The following is a 19,229-nucleotide window of genomic DNA, read 5'->3' as shown; positions in this document are numbered from 1 at the left end:
AAGATGTTCTACTGTTTTATCTGCACAAAAAAAAAGCTATTTCAGGACATGTTGTACCCAAAACTTCTGAAATTTTTCGAGCACCATACGGTGATACAGGCCATGGTACATAAAGGTACTTGCTGCTCTAAGCGTGGCCGTTACTATGTTTTGTTAAATGATAAGACGAAAAGGGGGTTGGAAAATATCGAAAATTACTGCACTATAAAACTTTCATATGCTACCGCGTGTTCTAATCTATGGCTCTTCACATTTTGAACAAAGTAAATATAACAGTTATTTTAAATTACACCCCAAACTTCATGATTTAAGGAGGTAATTTCACGCATGGAAACAAAACAGGCACGTAGGTGCACTTAGGCATTACTTGATGCATTTGCGCTCAATGCTAGCCAACCGTGTTAATCGCGCACTCAGCCTCGCAAGTACACATGCTCCAATTTGAATCTGGTTTGTAAATTTTATGAATCTAGGGGGAGAACCAATCTACGGTGAACGCTTTCTATATGTAGATTTTGTATTGAAGCATGATTTACTTGGACTTTCTTGTCTATGGCAAACGCCGGAAAAAACATAAACAGATGACGTGCCTAGTTACTTTTAGAGTGCACGTAATTATTTAGAAAGACTAACAAAAAATACAAAAAAATTTAAAACTGTATTAAAATAGAACAACTGGACGGGAAGCATATGGCGTTCGGGAAAATTATAGAAGGAATAGAGCTAGTTTTGAAAATACAAAAACTAGGAAGCAGCTCAGAAAAGCCTCAGGCATGTATTTGCATTTCAGATTGTGGATGTACGTATTAATTTTGTATACACACTTCAATCAGTTCAACTTTAACTCCTTTTTTATGAAAGAACAAACTCAATGTACCAATGCGAAAATAGATGTTAAATTGTACACAAATAGATCTGCTCCATGGTATTTCATTTTTTTTTCAGCTTTAATCCCTATATAATTGTGTTCAAATAATAGAGCTGCATTATTCCCTGCGATCAGTGCTATTCTATTACCTTGAACTTCTGTTCATCTTTGAGCCGCGAAGGTAAGTTTGAGTTTACAATTCAGCCGTACTTGGCTGCTACAAAGTGAATGTATTCCAATTCTTTTGCAACGCCTTTAAAAGATATGTTTTTTGTCTAAATATTGTTTGCATTGGCACGAAATGCTCAACTGGAACTAGGAATTAGTTCGAAAAATGTACATTTTTCAGACTAAAACGATATTATAGACTCGAATTCATCCTTTCTGTTTCAATTTCATTGACGTTGTATTTTCCGCTATCGTTAGCAACTGTCTTAGCTTTAGCTGCTACATGCCTAGAATTTATGTCCTTCCTATTTTTGGTGTGCCTTTGGCTTTTTTTCCGTTTTTAAGGGGTCAATGGCAAGCACCTCGTCCAACTAACTTTTCGTGACCGTCAATCTCCAGTATGTTGCAGCAGGCGAGCTTGGTTTATATGAGTAAACAGATGATATAAGAATACAAAAAGAGTGTATATAAGTATATAAATATATATAATGATAAACACATTGTTACATGAATACGTATATACAAAAGAGAGTGTATATCTTATCGAATCCAAACAATTATCAATGAACCTATATTCTAATAAAATATATATAAATATATAAAATATATAAGTTCAATTATTATAGGTATACTACTAACTAATGTCCTGAACCCCAAATCATATATCAATCTGAATTATCAAATCTGATAACATAATATCTCATAAAAAACAACGAACAGTATACAACAATCATAAACTATGTGAACAGTAGTATTATATAGAGCTATATACAAAATTAGAAAACGGCTATTAAATCATCAACAAATAACTAGAGTATATATTTAACTTTCCGTAGAAATTTTACGTTGAAAGGTGCTAAAATCGACTCTTTCTATACAGTCTTGTCTAACTTCACCTTATCCAAATTTCTGAATAATTCAAATATAGCTTTACGTATGTCTATATAGTATAATTGCTTGACAATTATCAGACCATTCCTTCATAAAGTAAAATCCATGCTATGACAACTAGATTTTGGGTTAAAACTTTTGTGTAAGACTTTTTTTACTGTACTCACTCAACTCTAAGTCACCTTCACCTTATCCGATTTTCCGCATAATTCGAAAAAATCTTTAGTGATGTTCAAGTAATGCATCCGTTCGAGGGTTATTGTATTTGCTCTTCATACAGATATACAGTCCATATTATGATGTTCAATCTATCCTGAACCAGCTTCACCTTATTTAATTTCCTGCATAACTCGAAGACGTCTTCAATGATGTTTAATTGATGTATCCGTTCAACTGTTATCATATTGACTCTTCATACAGATATAATCCATATCATGACTATGAGTCATTTCCTGAACGTTCAACCAGAGACCGCAATTTATGCCAACTCACCTTCACCTTATCCAATTTCCTCCATGACTCAGATTTATATATGTCTATTCACCAGAATTACACAGAATGTCTGTCTCTATTTATAGATTCATCTGCAGTGCTCATATTTAAAAATAAAATTAGATCCTCAGAGAAAGCCACACAAAAAAAGCAAAAAAGCAGATTCTAAAAAAAAAACCTCTGTGAATTGAACCAATAATCCAGGGTCTGTGATCAAACATTTACTTTTGTAAATAGATTTATATGTTTATATATATATTTGATAGTATTTGAGATAGTAAGTTCATAAAGGCATATGTTTAGATATATAAAACAACAGTGCACATGTATAGTGTACATATAATAGTTAACAAATAATGAACACATCGATATAAATATAGACATTTATCTGGTTCAGACATAGGTGGAGATATATAATATTATCAATCAGTCTTGAACACTTGTACAATATAACTAATAATAAATAATAATATATAAGCATTGTATGTGATACTACTAATATAATAGGAAAAACACCTGATAAAGTACATGGTTATGAGGAATTTACGTGTGTATACTATAAGAAATAAGATATAATTAATAATGACAGTATATAAGTCATATATCAAATAGTAGTATAAAAAGCTGGTACAATAATGAAAATTGCAAAGAAAATAAACTATGTTACATACTATATAATAGCGTTTGGTGTATTGTGAAATACAATAAATCTAGGATTGTATGATAATGGGTGATAGTAGGATATGATAGGATAAAAAAGGATGCATATATATATATATATATGCATAGTATGAGGGGGAAAGGGTGTGTGGATAGTATGATGTAGATTGAAGTGTGTAGATTGTGTAGTGTAATAAATTAAGAAGGGTGTGTGAGTAATATGGTATAGTGATGTGCATGTAATAATATAGTATGTGAGTAGTGTGATGTGGCAAAGAACGTGTGTGTAATATGATATTCAGAAGAATAGGTGTAAGACAGTATGATGGAGCGTGAGTGTGTAGGGTAATACGATAGAGGGCATGGATGTATAAAATAGGTGGATAATTGGAAGAATATGTGCAGGATATATGGTACAATACAATGGGGTGTATGTGAATAACATGATATGTTGAAAAGAGTGTACAGATATGTATCAATATAGAGAAGAATATCTATAGACAATCTCTCTTAGTTATTTGATGTTAGCTCGTAGAGCTAGGTTGAAAAAGCGATGTCGTACGACAAGCTCCGAGTTGCTCAAGATACGCAGTTATGCACGGCGCGATATTGGTGAAATTAACACAGCCATCCGTTCCAATACTTTTTAAAATAACAAACTATGCGGGCCAAATCGCATCTCACTTTGAACACCACGTCAAACATCATTGTTTGAGCAACGATAGATCAGCCACTTTCCACATTAGCTTGGCTCTGTACGCCTCTAGATCTAAAGTTGTACCCACATTTGGTCTCCTTTGTGTAGCATAAAAAAACTGTACCTTTCAATCTCCTCAACTAGTGAAAAGTACCTAACTCTGGATATGCACTAACATGCATATGACGATTGCGAGCTTGGCAGCAATACCTTAAATTCAAAGACGCAAGAAGTGATTTGCTGTGTTGCCAGAATAATGGATTGTGCCAGTCTTAGTTAATTTGTGTTTGATCAGCCGTCAATAAAACAAAGAGTTGAAAGCACAGTGCGAAAAACAAAAAATGACAAAGTTCTAAAGCCGAGCGGAAGCGTGAGGGCGAGCGAAGACAATGCTTCGAGAAGGAGAAACAAGCATTGAAAACAGAGGATTTTACGAAGGCAAAGAAATTATTTTAGCAAAAATGACGAATTTTGGACCCAAGCAACGTGGAAGAATTTTGAATTCGCATATAGAAACGAAAGTAACGTGCAACGGAAACCTACCTGTTGGTATTGCGGAAGTGATTTATATAACTTGTTTATACAGTATGAAGTGCTGTCACGACGGACAGGTCGGCATCGATAAAAAAATTTCATTCAGTACACTCAAAAGCCAAGCATCGAATTAGTAGGAAGCAGAGTGTTACGGCTCCATGCTATCACCGCTTTAGAAAAAAGGGGTGCTAATAGGATAATTTGTTTATAGTATAGTAGGACTACATAATAATGTATTCGCAGTTAACCGTCGATAGTGTTACAAGTTGTAAGGGCCAATCATATACGTGTCATGGTTTACATAGAGTACTTAAGGGGTAATACTAGAAAATTAAGCTGTTCCATTATATATATACATAATTTCGAAGGGAAATCCTAATGGATGTTATTTACAATACGTTGATACGTATCATAGATTTGTGTTCGCCAGTTGTCACGCGCCTCACTGATCAAATTCATCATAAACTTTTCGCACTGTTCTTCACTCCAATCCAGATGATATCGTTTGCGCAAATCGGTGGCAATATTGGGTGAATTTAGGCAGGGGATTGCGCCGCTTTCGCCGCTACTCATTTCAACAATTAGCAGAATTTTAGAGTAGTGTTTTCTGGCAGCCAAAAAACCGCGAACTACCAAGTTACAATAGGCCTTGAAGGTCTTGGATTGATCCCCACCCATTACTTCTACAAATTCGTCCGTGAGTTTAAAGGGTGCTTTTTCGAATTTAATAGTTCGTCCCAACAAGTACCCAAAGTCGATGTGAAAAATATGTCCGCCAGAATCCAGCATGATGTTTCCGTTGTGACGATCTTTAATTTGCAACAGGTAGCAGACGATGGAGTAGGCCGCGAGTGATGAAACGAAGTTGCTTCGAGCGCGCTTGAATTCGCTGCTTAAAGCCCACTCGTATCTAAACACCTCTAACAATGATAAAGAAGTCCCATTCATCTCCGTCATCTTCTTGAGCTTGTCGAGACTGATAGAGTTAGGTACTACTTCGATTAAACCAGATTGGTAGGACAGGGCGGATATATGATAACATTGTATGTGCAGGGGTAAATTCTCTGACATCCAAATAGTTTGAAATTGGTACAACAATTGCATCACGAACAGCTCTTGCAAAACAAAATCACCATGCTTTACAATGTAAGCTTTCACGTCCCAATGTGGCAAAGCTGCATACTTACTGGAAAGCTTGATTCGTCGGCGCAGCTCCTTCCAAGACGTACCAAAGGCAGATACAAATGGCTTTGACCCATCCTTTTGTCCGTCTACATCAGAATCGGCGGAAGAAGACGTCGACTGAGACGAGAAGTCTGGATGTTTAGAAGACTCTAACATTTTCCATGTTTCCGGTTTTCGTTGGTATTCGTCACATGCCATCTCATCTTTGTCAGTTTTTCTCTTCCCGTCTTCTTCTTCTCGTTTTTTTCCTCCTTCTGCTGACGACACCTTCCAGAAGTCCGTGTTCAACCTCAAGTATTCATCAGCCATTTCGTTGGAACAATCTCCCGGCAAGTTCAGCACTTCGCAGATCATCTTGTACAGCACCCTTCCGTACGTGGGAATTGGCTGACACTCTTCAAGTACGAATCGCAGCACGCGCACTCTCGAGTTATTGTCGTCGATCTGGGGTAAGTACGCATGCCCACTCTTCAAATATGGCTCCAGTTGCCTCAGTTCACTATTCAAAGCGTCGCTGTACTTGTCTGGTTGGCCATACAATTCACCCAACTTACGGCTCACATCAATAATCTTTCTGACAAACTTGATCTGAATAAAAAAAAACTCTTTTCCGGCAGGCACCTCCAAACTCTTTTCCACTTTGGGAGGCGGGGCGGGCTTAGTAATTCGAATCAGTCTGCTCAGTTCCTCTTCTGGATCTTCGGAAAGATGCGAGGCCTCGTCGCAATCGTGGGTTCGGAAAAACTCGTTGATGCACTGGTTCGCGTAAACCCGTATATAGGCCAGCCAACCGGTTAAGTAGCGACACAATATGCACGAATTGCATCTGACAGCATGGCATGCTTCAAATTTAAATGCGTCTTGATCGTAGGCTTGATTTATCCATGAGGAACAAAAGGGGTTCAGTTGAGGTAGCAAAAAATCCGAAAGATAGCTCTCGTTTATTACAGATAACGAGCTGTTCGATGGCCACGTTCTCAGTTGTAGTGTGGGCGAAAACAGATACCAATAGTCGTGCAACTGGACGTTTGCCGCCTCCTTACTCGAACCTTCGCGGCTGTATGCGTCTAACGGCTGGCAACATGTAAATCGAGCATACTGAAACGGCAGATAATGCGGACACCAGGTCGGAGACGGAAGACAATGAAGACGGGCCGGTTGCAGCCAAGGAGAAAAGTCAAACATTGAAGAGATTTGCTTCTTGATGACCGATTCAGAATAGAACGGACTGCCGGGCTGGCTATCATGTAATTTCAAATAGGGCTCCCAATCGTGCTTGCATAGACACTTCGGAAAGGCATTCAACGAATAAAAAAGAGGACACTTCTCTGAGAACAACGGAGGCACCGCCACTGGGATGAAAGAGTTGGACACCAGTGCCTCAGAGCACAGACAGATATCCCCGTCGGTTGCATAATTATATACACTATTACTATATACATCGCTATTATCTACACCATTGTCATTTGTATACGTCAAACACATTTGCCTGCTCAATATGTTGGGGGGCCCCTTTTCATCGCTCTTATCTCCCACCTGAAAGGACGAATCCTTCATGCGCTCAGTGTATCCACGTCCGGAGGACGAGCAGTCGTAGTCTGACTCGCCTTGGTCCAACTGTTCAACGTGACTTTGCCTGATCAAACGTTTCAAAAGCAAAGAGCATAAGCATTTATTTTTCTCTCAAAAAACAAAGGCAACTATTCAAACGACGTCCGCTGCACAGCATAAACACAGTTTACGTACCGTAGAAGAAGCTGACACCACGAGCAGCCAAAAGCCAATTGGAGCTTAGTGCGTATCTTGTCTAATGTGAGTATGAGGTTGCAGTCTATGTTATAGATATGTACAAATACAGATGTAACAGAAACCCTGGGCGGAGCGTGAAAATTCCAGTCGGAGCCAAGTGAAATAGGCCTGCGTCAAAAAAGTTAGATATTTGAACAAGTGAAAACTATTTTGTCTGTCTTCAGATCCGTACAGAAATGGATAAGAAACATGATTGCACAAACAGTGGCTTTGATCTCTTCTCAGGAAATTATAGAACAGATATTCCATGTCTATCTGAGAATTCGTAAAACTCTTCGATTGACCTTCTACTGGCCGCCTCCTTTGAATAAGCTTATCAGACTGCTTTTTTGGCGCCTCGTCCTGCGTTTTGCTCTTCGTCTTGATGTTCAAGCCTGGCGGTAATGGTTGGGTCAAATAGAGTTCTGGGAGCTGCTGAATGATCTGCTTAAGAATTTTTAAACACCTTTTTTGCCAAGTTGGAGATCCAAGTTGAGACATGCTACTTGTCAGATAATAGACTTGAATTGCAAACGGTAATTCATCTCTGCACTTGGCCATTATAAACGAAGTCAGCGGGAAGTTCTTGTATGACAATAGCAAATTGACAAACTGGGGCAAATAAAAAATAATTTGAGATGAAAAGTTGGTATACAAATAATGTGCTTGTTTACATAAAACATCGGTAAAACTGATATTGTTTCGATACTTAAATATATCGTTAATCACAAGCCATATCGTAGAAAGCCCCGTTTTGTTTGACGGCACATAACCTGTTGATGGCACCAAACTCGTCGCGACGACTGCGTCTGATACCATATCTAGTGCCATGTTGAAATGGTTTGTTTCCACTCGTGCCTCTAAGCGACGCACCATTGCCACCCACTCATCGTTTTTGTGACCGCGACGCATATAGGCCCTCACAATTCCACCTATTAACAAAAACGATCTTTTCAATGATTTTCGCGTCTCCTCCAGCAACTGGCCGAACTCACTCCATAAATCTGCATTTACCTCTTCAATACTCACTCCTACAGGTTTCAGCGGAAATCGCAGACTATTCCACGTGTCTAAATAACTCTTCGCAACCTCGTCCTCTTCGTGTTCCTCTTCTTCATCTTTTGTCAGTACGTCTTCTCCGAAATCCCTCAAGGCATCTTCTGCATCTCCGGCTGCCACAGAATCGGTTTCCTTTTGATACCCGAATTCTCTAAGCATGCCCACCGCATGCTTAGATTCTTTATACTCTTTGATCCGTTCCAGCATCAGGGACATTTTTTCTTGCTAAGCAACAATGCAAAGTTAGACATAGGCTTGACATGAAAAGATGTCAACACTGACAAAATCGCTTTCGCTCAGTTCTATTCTCGCATAAAAAATGATCGTCATCAATGCGACATAGATCATTCACAGAACTTAATCAACTTTCATCGACCAATGTGCTATGCCAACAAAACGACTCTGTCCAGCTTTTGTTCGAAATCCGAAATTATTGAACGACTCTAGAAATTTCAACGCAACACTCGTCACGCAACCGCTCGTACCTGTTTCAACAGACTCTCGATTTTCTCATCTAGCGTCTCGTTCATCGTATCAAACAGCCTTGCTTCCCATTTATCAACCAGAGTATGCAAATCATGCATTTTGTGTCTAATTACTTTGTGAGCCTCTGCCTTTTTGGCTTCCAATTTATGCTTTAATTCATCTATTATTTGAACGAATGCTTCAACCTAATCACCCGCATTCGTGCAGTAGAGTCGGGCGGCAAAAAAAAATTAGCATGGTGTCCTTTTGAGGATTGTGCGAAATAGTTTACTGATGAAGATAGGACAGCAGCGAAATACGGTTTTGCGCATTACCCAATTTAATTTCCAACCATCAACTCGACAAACTCACAACCATAAAGCGGGCACATTTTAAATCAAACACAGAGAGTAGAGCCGTGTTCGTTGAATGCTGCAGAGCTCACGCAAGACTTTTAGAGTAAGGCCTACATCGCTCTCGGCTCAAATAAAAATGATTGCCTGTGAAACCTTGAATGAACACGGCCGCTAGTCCCGATGCAAAAGGACGCCAAGTTTCCCAGTGCCATTCTGAGAGAACACAAAATAGCAATATTTGACACTAAATGACGTTCATACCTGGCGAATTTCATCAGCCGACGGAAGGATTGAGCGTCTAGCGTTATAGGAAGTAGACCGACCATCCATGTGCCATAATAAGAGAACTAACGCAGATGGGAGAGATTAAATAAGTATTACTACGATAAATCGTTCAGATGGTGTGACAAGATTTTTTTTTTGATTTACAATTTCATTGAGTTACTGTTTTTAAATTTAAAGTTTCGAGAGTAGGGCTTATGCTGTAAATCTGTATGATGTAATCTATGTGTACACAAAGTTCAGCGTTTAGCTGGATTCAAAGAGAACACGAACGAAAGAGTAGTTTTATATCGGTAGAGTGTTCGAACCTGAATCTGCAGAATGAAAAAACATATCGTTTTTAACCGTGGGTTTTTTAAAAAGTCTGTCCTGCTCCCTAAAAAGCTCTCAGGTTGAGAATTTTGTGTCCCTCGGACAAGGTCTGCTTAAATTTCAAAGCAACTCAGTCTTGCGGAAAGAGGGAGACGCGCACCGAAAATAATTTAATTGGAAATACGGCGAGAGTTCTGGTTGGGTGGCAGTTCAACGAATAATTTTGTGCGAAGCAAAATGTTGCCCTCAGTTAGAAAGAGGTATCAAAGTCTTAAAGAGTAAAAGGCGGGCGCCGAAGCACAAACAGGTCGCAGAGAACTAGCGGGGAGAGTGTCTGAAGACAGTGAGGACAGACGTTTAAGATATGAGAAAACAGTCGAGTGGAAAGCTATTGGCAGACGCATAAAAATGAATTTTCAAGTCAATTGTTTTGACAGGGCTGTTCAGATCTTCAGGCGCCTCGGTGTAGTCGGGCAGTGAGTTACCACGGCACTCTTGTACGAGTAGTAATGTTCAGAGACGTAGTTTGAGTTCATTTTTTATAGAGCATGTAATTGGTTATAGGTGTGATGACACAAAATGTTCTCGATAGGGGGTAGATGTAAAGTATCGAAATCTTTGAGTGCATGTGGGGAGGGGTAGCGCGATACATACCAGTTCAAATCGTATTTATTTCTTTTGATTAGGAGATGGGCAGCCAGCTCTGGATTTCTGGCACGGGGAGAAGGGTGCGTTTCTAGAAAACAAATATCAGTTACTAGCCCAGCAAAATGATACTGGGAACCACTCCGGTTAATGGTAACAGCTTACCCCGTAGTTGCATCCGATGTCGCTAACAAATATTCGCTGCCAATATTTTTGTAGAATTCGCTTCCAAGCTCATAATGAATGGTGACAGCTTGTTTCAAGCGAACGGATGCCGCACACGCTTCGGCAATGACGCAGTTCCGGACGATCTCGTCCTTAGTTATAGCGCAATGTATAGGGTCTTGGCAAGAGTAACAGTTTCGTTCTTGTTTATATTCATCATCAAACATATCTTCATTGCTAGCGTTTCTCATCATGTTAATGAAACAGGACATTTCGGCTTTATACGCGGCGCTATATCGTTGTTCGAAAGATGGGTGCAACGGACTTCTCTTAATGGATTCTTTGTGATATTTGACTAGCGAGTTTTGATGAGGATTCTCTACACAAAGCATACCGTCCTCGCCGAAAACTTCAACGCGTTGATCATAGCCGTAGGAGGCGTAACGCTCGACGTGAATAACGGAAGTAACTCCGGAGGGGTACTCAAGATTGATGACGACGGAATCAAAATCGTTGGAGCGTGCAAGATCCGGGTGCCAAGCTTTCCCGCTGACATAAACGCGCGAGGGATATTCGTTTAGCAGCCAGCAATGCATGTCAATGTCGTGGACACAACAGTCCTGGAAGATGCCACCGGAGGAAGACAGGAAGAACAATGGAGGAAAAGGATGATCCCGACTAACGGAATGAAGATAATGAATTCTGCCAATATAGTTGTTGAGAATGGAACGCTTCAACTCTAGAAAAGAAGGATCGAATCTACGATGAAAGGCACAAAACAAAGGCAGGTGATGAGTCTGAGAAATAGAGAACAGATGCTTAATTTCTGATTCGAGGGTCGACAAAGGCTTTTCACAAAATACGGCAAGTCGGTGGTTGAGAGCCAGCTTAGTCAGATCATGATGGGTCGGCGTGGGGGTGGAAATTATAACGCCACACAGCTGATCTTCTGGAATAGACGAATTCTGGTAAAGATAAGATTCGAGAGAAGTGTAAACGGGGTAGTCAAAGGGACGAGTAAACAGAACGGATTGGCGTTCTGACTCTATAACAGCCGCTAATTCTACAGATGGATCAGAAATGATGTTCTGAAAATGGATTTTTCCAATTCTTCCATAGCCAATAAGGACCAGCTTAACTAAAAAAATTTGTTAAAAAATATCCTAAAGGCGCGAAACAGGCAGACAGTTGTAAATAGACGTATATGTGCTCGGTCGATCGGTCCTTCGGCGGCTCGATCTGAGAGTCAAACACACCGCCCGAGCCAGGAATTAGGAAACACAACGCTACCTTTTTTCATAGTTATGTATACAAGTTTTCTTCGTACTAGAAGTGCATGGTATTTTATAAACCTCTGTATTTAGAAAAAAAAACTTATTACAAGGTACAACAGCTTTGTGGCTATACCTACAGGTTACTTAGCTAGCGAATAGTGCGAGGGGTAGGCGTCGACAGTATCTCTTTAAAACAATACCGAACAATAAAATTATTTTTTTGGAACTTCAATTTAATTTTTCCATGTCTTGCCATCAGTTTGTACGCTTGATCCTAAAAAGGCAGCTCTGTTGTTCGCAAGTGGGGAATACTAATTTTTGACTTGGTATCAAAAAGTGCCATTAGGCGGGCCAATTGGAAAAATTGAACAAAACTGCCGAAAAGAAAATATGCCCCCCAAGGTATTTTCAGGTACGCAAAGAGAGTGTGAAAGCAGAAGAAGGGGGAATAATCGCGTTGAAAACTTGAAATGAACAAAAGCGGTATTTGTGTGTTTTTGCAGTGTATAGATTTGTTTTTGTCAGCTATCAGAGTTATATCTACGACATTGCATTTTTTGATACCTTATACACTATTTTTCAGGTTCTGCAAATAAAGAATTGGCTCTGGCAATCGTTGAAACTCTGGGTTTAAAATTAGGCGCTGTGGAATTAAGTCGCTATCCCGATGGAGAAATTAATGTTGAGTTCTTAGAAACCGTGAGAGGCCACGATGTCTTTATTATTCAGGTATCTACTAAAAGAAAGGGCTCTATTACGAATTGTACAATTTTTTTACACGAGAGTATATGACTATCTACAGCATATCAGAAGCACAATTATGCCTAACAAAAATTCTTTCAGCCTATCTGCCCACCCGTGAATGCTCACTTGATGGAACTCCTTATTATGCTTGACGCGCTTAAACGCTCTAGTCCATCTAGGATAACTTCAGTGATTCCCTATTACGGATATTCTCGACAAGACAGAAAACATGGTCCGCGGGAGCCAATTACAGCAAAACTGATCGCGGACCTTATCGAGGTAGCGGGTCCACAACGCATGCTATTCTTGGATCTCCATTCAATTCAAATACAAGGCTTCTTCAATATTCCGGCCGACAATTTGAGCTCAGACTCGCTGTTTATTGATTATTTTGTTGAAAAAAAACTCAGTGGTGCAGATTCTACAATTGTGGCAACAAATGCAGGCGCTGCAAGGAGAGCTAGAGAGTTGGCCAAAAAGGTGGGAGCTAAAATTGCATTTGTAGAGACAAGGGTCCATAGCGGTCAAAAAATTTTAAACGTAGTTGGAAACTTAGAAAAAAATTGTTTGTTAATAGACGACATGGTTGATACAGGGGTGAGAGCACGCGATGCTGCAAAAGTGCTCAAGACTAATGGCGCTCAAAAGTATGTAAAACGATCTACTCGGTTGATCAAGAAATTCTAGTCTTTGACAGATGGGACATAGTTGTTGTGTGTGTATCTGTGAGATTCGTTGTGCGTTTAGAATTGTAAAATAAGTTAGAAGCTGGAACTTATTAGATATTGAAAAAAGTCTTTCGATATGTTATTGCAAACTATGTGCTTTGTGTTAGTGTGTTGTGATTTATGCAGTCAAAGTTAAAATGCTGTGATTAATCACGTGAAAACAGTAGCTATATGTGGCCAAGTGTAAAAAAGCTGTAATTCATAATCCAATATCAACGCGCAAAAAACGCGTAGTCGATAAATATGGTGCCAATGAATTATCACGGCCAGGCTGTTGAATATACTTGTCCAAACAAGACTATATACACGTGCATAACCCGATAATTTAACGACACATGACCTAGTGATACTCGAATAGCGCAGCATTGCAGCGGTTGTTGATGGAGTTAAACTTGTTCGTTTTTGGCGTGCATGAAGTGTTCTGCCCTGGCTGTATGCACTCGAACGTCTAGCACAAATTTTTGACAAACAGCAGCTGTGAATAGTGTAATGTGTGACTGTAAACATGAACAAAAATGTATTGACGCCAAATGCTAGACAAGAATCGACCTAGCATTCACACAATATTGAGGCACATGGACACACGGTAACGTGCAGTTTAGATGTGCTTGATAAGAGTTGTGACAATTTTAACTGGCGTAAACGCAGTATTTTCGCATAAACGGTTCAACAATACTTGTTCAACCAGATGAATTTTCAGCCAATTGTTTTTGGCAAAAAAATTTCACGATGGAGATTTACTAACTCTTTTGCCTTCAGAGTCTACCTTTGGGCTACTCATGCCATCTTATCGTGTCACGCAGATTTTCTACAAAACTCAGAAATAGATGAGGTTATTCTCACCAATTCCGTACCTGTTCCACCATCTAACCGCTTCGCCAAACTTCGTATTCAGTCCGTAGCGCCGCTACTAGCTCAAGCTATCAAAAGAATTCACGAAGAGAAATCGATTTCAGAATTATGTCATCGTTTATTGGACAGAGAAGCGTCGCTGATAAATGAGTAAAACATTCGAATATAAACTTGCATTCGAACGACTTAGCCGTTATATACTTTAAAATCGCGCATCAGACCACACTTCCAAATTAAAAACGTCCAGTTCACGACTGAAATTCTCCAAATTTGAATAGCGATTCTGGTTTTAATTAGTGATTTGCATACTCCATTCAAAAATGCAACATTACGTAAGTAACGCGCTTGTTGGCACAAAAATTTTTCTAAATTGATGCTTTAAATTTTCCTCTAAATCGATGCTTTAAATTTTCTTCTCAATAGCATCAAACTCGAAAAGTCACGCATTTCTAAACCAGTTATGTTTTCCAAACTGGGCTTGCATTCGGCGACTTTGATTTTAAGATCTTCGGTTACTATAATTGTCACACGGAACTCTCGATTGAAATTTTTTTTATCAATGTTTGTGAAGATAAAGCACACTTTCCCGACTTCTAAGACCTCGATTTTTAAGCCCAGCAATTTCTCAAAAATGGAGCACTGGTTGGTGGCGTCATCCATTTTGATTTTTTGGATGCGTTTTTTTTTGCAAAGTTCGGCGCGCTTGTCGACCAGTTTAAGCTCAAGTGTTCTGACCCGATCTTTGTATTCTTGAACTTGTCCAGGGAGGATTTTTTCTGATTCTAAGAGTTTGGCATGATTGGATTCCAACTGGTGAAGTTCATGCTTTTTTTTTTCAGTTTCTAAATGCAGCCGTTAATCTGAGTGTTCTATAGAGGATTATAGGAGCCTGTGCCTGTACATAAATAAACCTACCTTTTGTCCAGTAGTCCAAAGATTGTTTTGCTTCTTTTTCGCGCTGTTTTAACGTTGACATTGTATCTATTGGAATGAAGCCGATGACATCGTGTTATAAGTATCACTCTTGCGGTACCGACCGATAGTTGGTGTTATTCATTGACTCTGCTTACCTTTATAGTTCTGACACTGTTCGTTGTGCCACTTTTTTTCATTTTCAGCCCATTCGTATTGGTTCTTTACAAACGTGTTGAATTTTGCTTTGAACTGTTCGAGCTCCAAAAGAATGTTTTGGGGTGATACAGATGGGAGAGTGCTCGCCATAGAAGCAGGAAGGTGTCGACTGAATTTGCAAACTTGAAAGTGCTAAAAAAATAAAAAAGCCGTCAATTGTTGTTTTTAGCCGTTAAACGAATAATTATCGGATGTAACGATATAAAGATGAATGCGAGCCCTTTTCAAAAACATTTTTTTCTCCTGATTTTGAAGTTACTGAGGCAGGGTGTACTTTACGATGACGTTAGTCAAAGAGATGTTTTTCGTGTATTCTTTTTTCATCACGTTGGGTTGCAACTCACAAAAGTGAACCTGAAACCAAACCTGCTGTTCGGTTTCCTTGACGTGTTACAAAAATTTAAACAGATTGCAGATACCTTGCACACGCGAGGCGAGGTGGGCTACATTGCGGTATCAAGGTGTATAGTTCGGCAAAATAACTTTAGTCCTTCCGTCGGAAAGGTTTTTTGGATCGTTCATAGAGCCTCTTGTCGCTTTAGAATTTCCTAGATTTGACAGGTTTTCATCTTTGAACCTTTTTCGGCGAATAGCTTTGGTTGGCGCTTTAGCGGCTGGGGGGTTTGAGCGGCTGCTGGGTGTTGGAGAGACTGGAGGCTTTTTTTCCCTCTTATTCAGAGACTTGGCAGGGGCGCACGGTGAATCTACAACAGTAAACTCCACGTTGTCAAAGCAAGACGAGGGCGATGTTTTGAATTCCAGTTTACTGTCAGCTTTGAGGTCAGTGTGATCCACGTCATGTGTTTTAGGTTTGGGTTCAGTGTCACTTTTTGGGTCCTCACGGCTCACACCGTGACTCCCGAGCTTCGATTTCGGACGTTTTCGATAATGAAGCACCAACGGGTGAGTGGAAAGCTTTTCGAGGAGGTCTTGGCGATGATTTTTTTCGAGAATCTCGCGTAGAATGTTCAGGTAAACTCGGTCGACAGGAAGGTTCAACTTTGTCATTTGCTCAATGGATTTCCAGGCCATATCCACGTCCCCGCTTTTTCGACAGGCGATTAGCAAGCTAGTAAAGAAAAAGGTGCTAAGTTTAAAAGATTTTTCTGCTTGAGAAAAGATGTCCATGGTCTTTTTCGTATCCCCGAGACGTCCATACGCCATCATCATTATGCCATACGTTTCGATATCTTGGAATGAAAAAGAGGAAATGTTAGTACGTCGTGTTAGAGCAAGGCACGGCTCACTGCAGTTTATAGAGATTAATACGGCTTAAAAACGATGCTAAACGTCCGTACTTGGTGATAGCTTTTTCTCGCCCATCAGCTTTTCGACGGCGACAACGTGATCAAGCGAGGCTCTCGACGCTATGCGAAACATCGAGTGAATCAACGGGCGGTCAAATGCAATATCAAGCTTGTGCCCGCTGTTTAATAATAGCTCTAAGATAAACTTGGCAAAGACATATTCCTTTTTCTCGCTGCATAAGTTCAATATCATCGAAATCGTATGCTGGTCTGGTACCGGGATCGATTCCAACGGGAGCAAATCAGGATCGAACACCAATTCATGGTTTGAAAAAGAGGGGGAGTCAACGTATACAGTGGAGCGAGATGAGTCGATACATCAACTTGAGAAGCTACGGAAGCGCCAATTCTATTCTTATTGTGATTGTTCTGACAATCTATACCCTCGCTATCTTGAGCAACATATTCAATACACACGCTTTCTTCGTTTCGAGTGCCATTTTTATTCATATACCCATCATCGTCTCCACTGAAGCCAACCACCTCTGCATTGTCCTCACTGCTCGCAGTTGCTAACTTTAGTGCTTCCCTAGGTGATTTATCGCCCTTGATTGAATTTCTCCCATCCAGCACTTCTATGACGCCCTCCCTTTTACTTCCCGCGGCTAGAACTCGGTTTTTTTCCTCCCATTTTGCTAGTCTACTAGTTTTGACTCTAACCGCGGAATAAGCCAGTAAGTGCTCGAATATTAAAAAAACTTCCTCCGTGTAGTTCTCCTCCCTCAGCAGCGTCAGATAAGTGTTCCAAGCCCGTATATCTGGGTCAAAGAATTTCAGAACGCTCTTCCACATCAGATTAATATTGTCCAAGCCCTCGCCTTTAGAACAGTGAATCAGAGTGGTGAGAGACGAAACATCTGGGCGCACTCTGTGCTTCAACATAATAGACAGCACCGAAGAACAAGATGCTCGGTCTTTAGCTCTTGCGCAGACCAAAAGCATCAAGTTGGACAAACGTAGCGTCAACAAATAGCCATACTTTTCAAGCTGCTCAACAACGTAGAACACACGCGATACATAGTCGCCATCTGAAGCAGCATTTACAAGGGAAATCAGAAGCCAATAAAACGTGTCCAAAGACGGCTTCAGTGCCCGCTTTTTCAGCTTTTGGTAAAGCGAAAACGTCTTCTTAACATAGCCCGCCTTTGCCATCAAGGCCACCATCTTTGTATATGTAGGTTCATCTATACGAAGGGGCTTACTGTGAATTTCCCATACAGCAGATGTATCGAGCCTTTCAAGCGCATCAAGTAATTCGCGCAGATTTTCTATGTGACAAAATACCACGGTGTTAATACTCTCACACACAAGCTAGATGCCACCAATAATCAATTGTACGACCCTATCGAGATCACCCTAAGACTCGATGCGCGTATACTCTACAAACCGTTTTTTTCGATTCTTCTCCTTTTTAACTCGGCGAGTTTCTGTTCTTCACTAATATTGACAAGTGTTTTACTTCGCTGCTTCGCTTTTGGCAATGAGCCTTGAGTTTTTTTGGGACTAGAAGATGCTGCAAGAAATCTACGGCTAAATGTGCGCAGAGAGAAGCTTTGAGCCAAAGGTTTTAGGAACATATGTAGCTGAATTTGTCAAGCAGAGCGCGTGAAAATTGAAAAAATTATCCTGACGCATTAAGCGCTGTAGGGAAAGTGACAATTTAGACTGCTTAATCTCGTATAATTTTTTGGTCAACATCTTAAAAAATCTGCTTGTCTATTTAACATAGCCCAATACTTGAGTTTCGCTAAGATTCTTTTCAAATTATTTTTCAGTGGTCTAATAACCAACTCGGTATCGTCAATCTAAAAAAAAAAGGCAAATCCACCAAAACATTTATGCTTTTGAGAACAGCCAAATTCAAAAAAAGCCGCCAGAACAAAAGGCTTTCCCGGTGAAAGGAGTCAGCGATGCAGCTGGAAAATTATCGAATGGCGGGGAAATTTTCGAAAATGCAAACCCCTCCGAAAAAAGGCCGTGTGAACAGGCCCCGATGGTATTCGCGTAAAAAAGCCGGGTGAACATGCCCACACTTAACAAATGTCAACAGTTTTGTCCCCGTGCACAGGCATCATGCATCATGTAGACGCATTTTGTCCTCACATCAACTGGCCTTCTGTAGGTACTGTTTGCTCTCAAAAAATGATTAGGCACGCTTGTCATATTCCACATAAAAATTGCGTCTCACATTCCAGATCATATACAGAAAAGTGCCTGCACCTAAGCCTTATTGAATTATGTACCCGCCTCTGCCTTATTTAACATTTTACGTTCATCGAAGAAATTTCAAAACGCGAATAGATAAAAAAATCAGCCTATTTTCGCCCTTCGTTTTAATGTTATTCTTCCCAGATACCAAAGTTCGAAAACATTTCTGGCCTTGAACAAAAGTTCAGCAAGTCTTTGAGTCTGGTGTGTCTGAGACAGAGATTTTGGGTCAGAAAATAGAGGAGTCGAAGCTCATATGCACCGAAGAATTAAAATCATGCATACTCAGTAAGAACAAACTAGATAATAATGTCCTTGTTTCTCTGACACCAATCATTTATGTGGGGATGTATCAAAACTCGCATATGCTTTAACTATTCAGCCAGGCTCTTAATTTGAATATCAACAAAATATAAAG

At 40.0% G+C, this 19,229-nt stretch overlaps 4 protein-coding genes across 7 annotated transcripts; 1 reads left to right on the top strand and 3 right to left on the bottom strand.

Moving 5' to 3' along the window:
- Nucleotides 1–4,144: 4,144 nt before the first annotated feature.
- Nucleotides 4,145–10,471, bottom strand: LOC126319874 (uncharacterized). 2 transcript variants are annotated; one of them, XM_049993567.1, is made up of 5 exons: nucleotides 9,425–9,571; nucleotides 8,828–9,013; nucleotides 7,477–8,567; nucleotides 7,242–7,412; nucleotides 4,145–7,131 (listed from the first exon to the last, which is right to left on the bottom strand). In XM_049993567.1, exons 1-5 carry the CDS (start codon nucleotides 9,491–9,493, stop codon nucleotides 4,686–4,688), a joined length of 3,963 nt encoding a protein of 1,320 aa, XP_049849524.1. In that variant the 5' UTR covers nucleotides 9,494–9,571; the 3' UTR covers nucleotides 4,145–4,685. The 2 variants fall into 2 exon arrangements, with proteins under 2 accessions (XP_049849524.1, XP_049849525.1); XM_049993568.1 differs by lacking the exon at nucleotides 9,425–9,571 and adding an exon at nucleotides 10,412–10,471 and having other exon boundaries at nucleotides 4,323–7,131.
- Nucleotides 10,472–10,563: 92 nt separating this feature from the next.
- LOC126319876 (inositol 2-dehydrogenase-like) lies at nucleotides 10,564–11,934 on the bottom strand. Its single transcript, XM_049993572.1, has 2 exons — nucleotides 11,858–11,934; nucleotides 10,564–11,705 (listed from the first exon to the last, which is right to left on the bottom strand). Exons 1-2 carry the CDS (start codon nucleotides 11,865–11,867, stop codon nucleotides 10,564–10,566), a joined length of 1,152 nt encoding a protein of 383 aa, XP_049849529.1. The 5' UTR covers nucleotides 11,868–11,934.
- Nucleotides 11,935–12,173: 239 nt separating this feature from the next.
- Nucleotides 12,174–15,047, top strand: LOC126319877 (ribose-phosphate pyrophosphokinase-like). Its single transcript, XM_049993574.1, has 4 exons — nucleotides 12,174–12,253; nucleotides 12,425–12,570; nucleotides 12,685–13,232; nucleotides 14,073–15,047. Exons 1-4 carry the CDS (start codon nucleotides 12,232–12,234, stop codon nucleotides 14,317–14,319), a joined length of 963 nt encoding a protein of 320 aa, XP_049849531.1. The 5' UTR covers nucleotides 12,174–12,231; the 3' UTR covers nucleotides 14,320–15,047.
- LOC126319875 (pentatricopeptide repeat-containing protein 1, mitochondrial-like) lies at nucleotides 14,438–18,226 on the bottom strand. 3 transcript variants are annotated; one of them, XM_049993570.1, is made up of 5 exons: nucleotides 17,991–18,226; nucleotides 16,595–17,871; nucleotides 15,236–16,486; nucleotides 15,081–15,146; nucleotides 14,934–15,007 (listed from the first exon to the last, which is right to left on the bottom strand). In XM_049993570.1, exons 1-2 carry the CDS (start codon nucleotides 18,178–18,180, stop codon nucleotides 16,793–16,795), a joined length of 1,269 nt encoding a protein of 422 aa, XP_049849527.1. In that variant the 5' UTR covers nucleotides 18,181–18,226; the 3' UTR covers nucleotides 14,934–15,007; nucleotides 15,081–15,146; nucleotides 15,236–16,486; nucleotides 16,595–16,792. The 3 variants fall into 3 exon arrangements, with proteins under 3 accessions (XP_049849526.1, XP_049849528.1, XP_049849527.1); XM_049993569.1 differs by having other exon boundaries at nucleotides 14,438–15,007; nucleotides 15,081–16,486; XM_049993571.1 differs by having other exon boundaries at nucleotides 14,888–14,975; nucleotides 15,081–16,486.
- Nucleotides 18,227–19,229: the final 1,003 nt, after the last annotated feature.

The sequence above is a fragment of the Schistocerca gregaria genome, unplaced genomic scaffold (genome assembly GCF_023897955.1).
Source record: "Schistocerca gregaria isolate iqSchGreg1 unplaced genomic scaffold, iqSchGreg1.2 ptg000691l, whole genome shotgun sequence".
NCBI lineage: Eukaryota > Metazoa > Arthropoda > Insecta > Orthoptera > Acrididae > Schistocerca > Schistocerca gregaria.
This window is presented reverse-complemented; position numbering and strand designations above follow the sequence as displayed.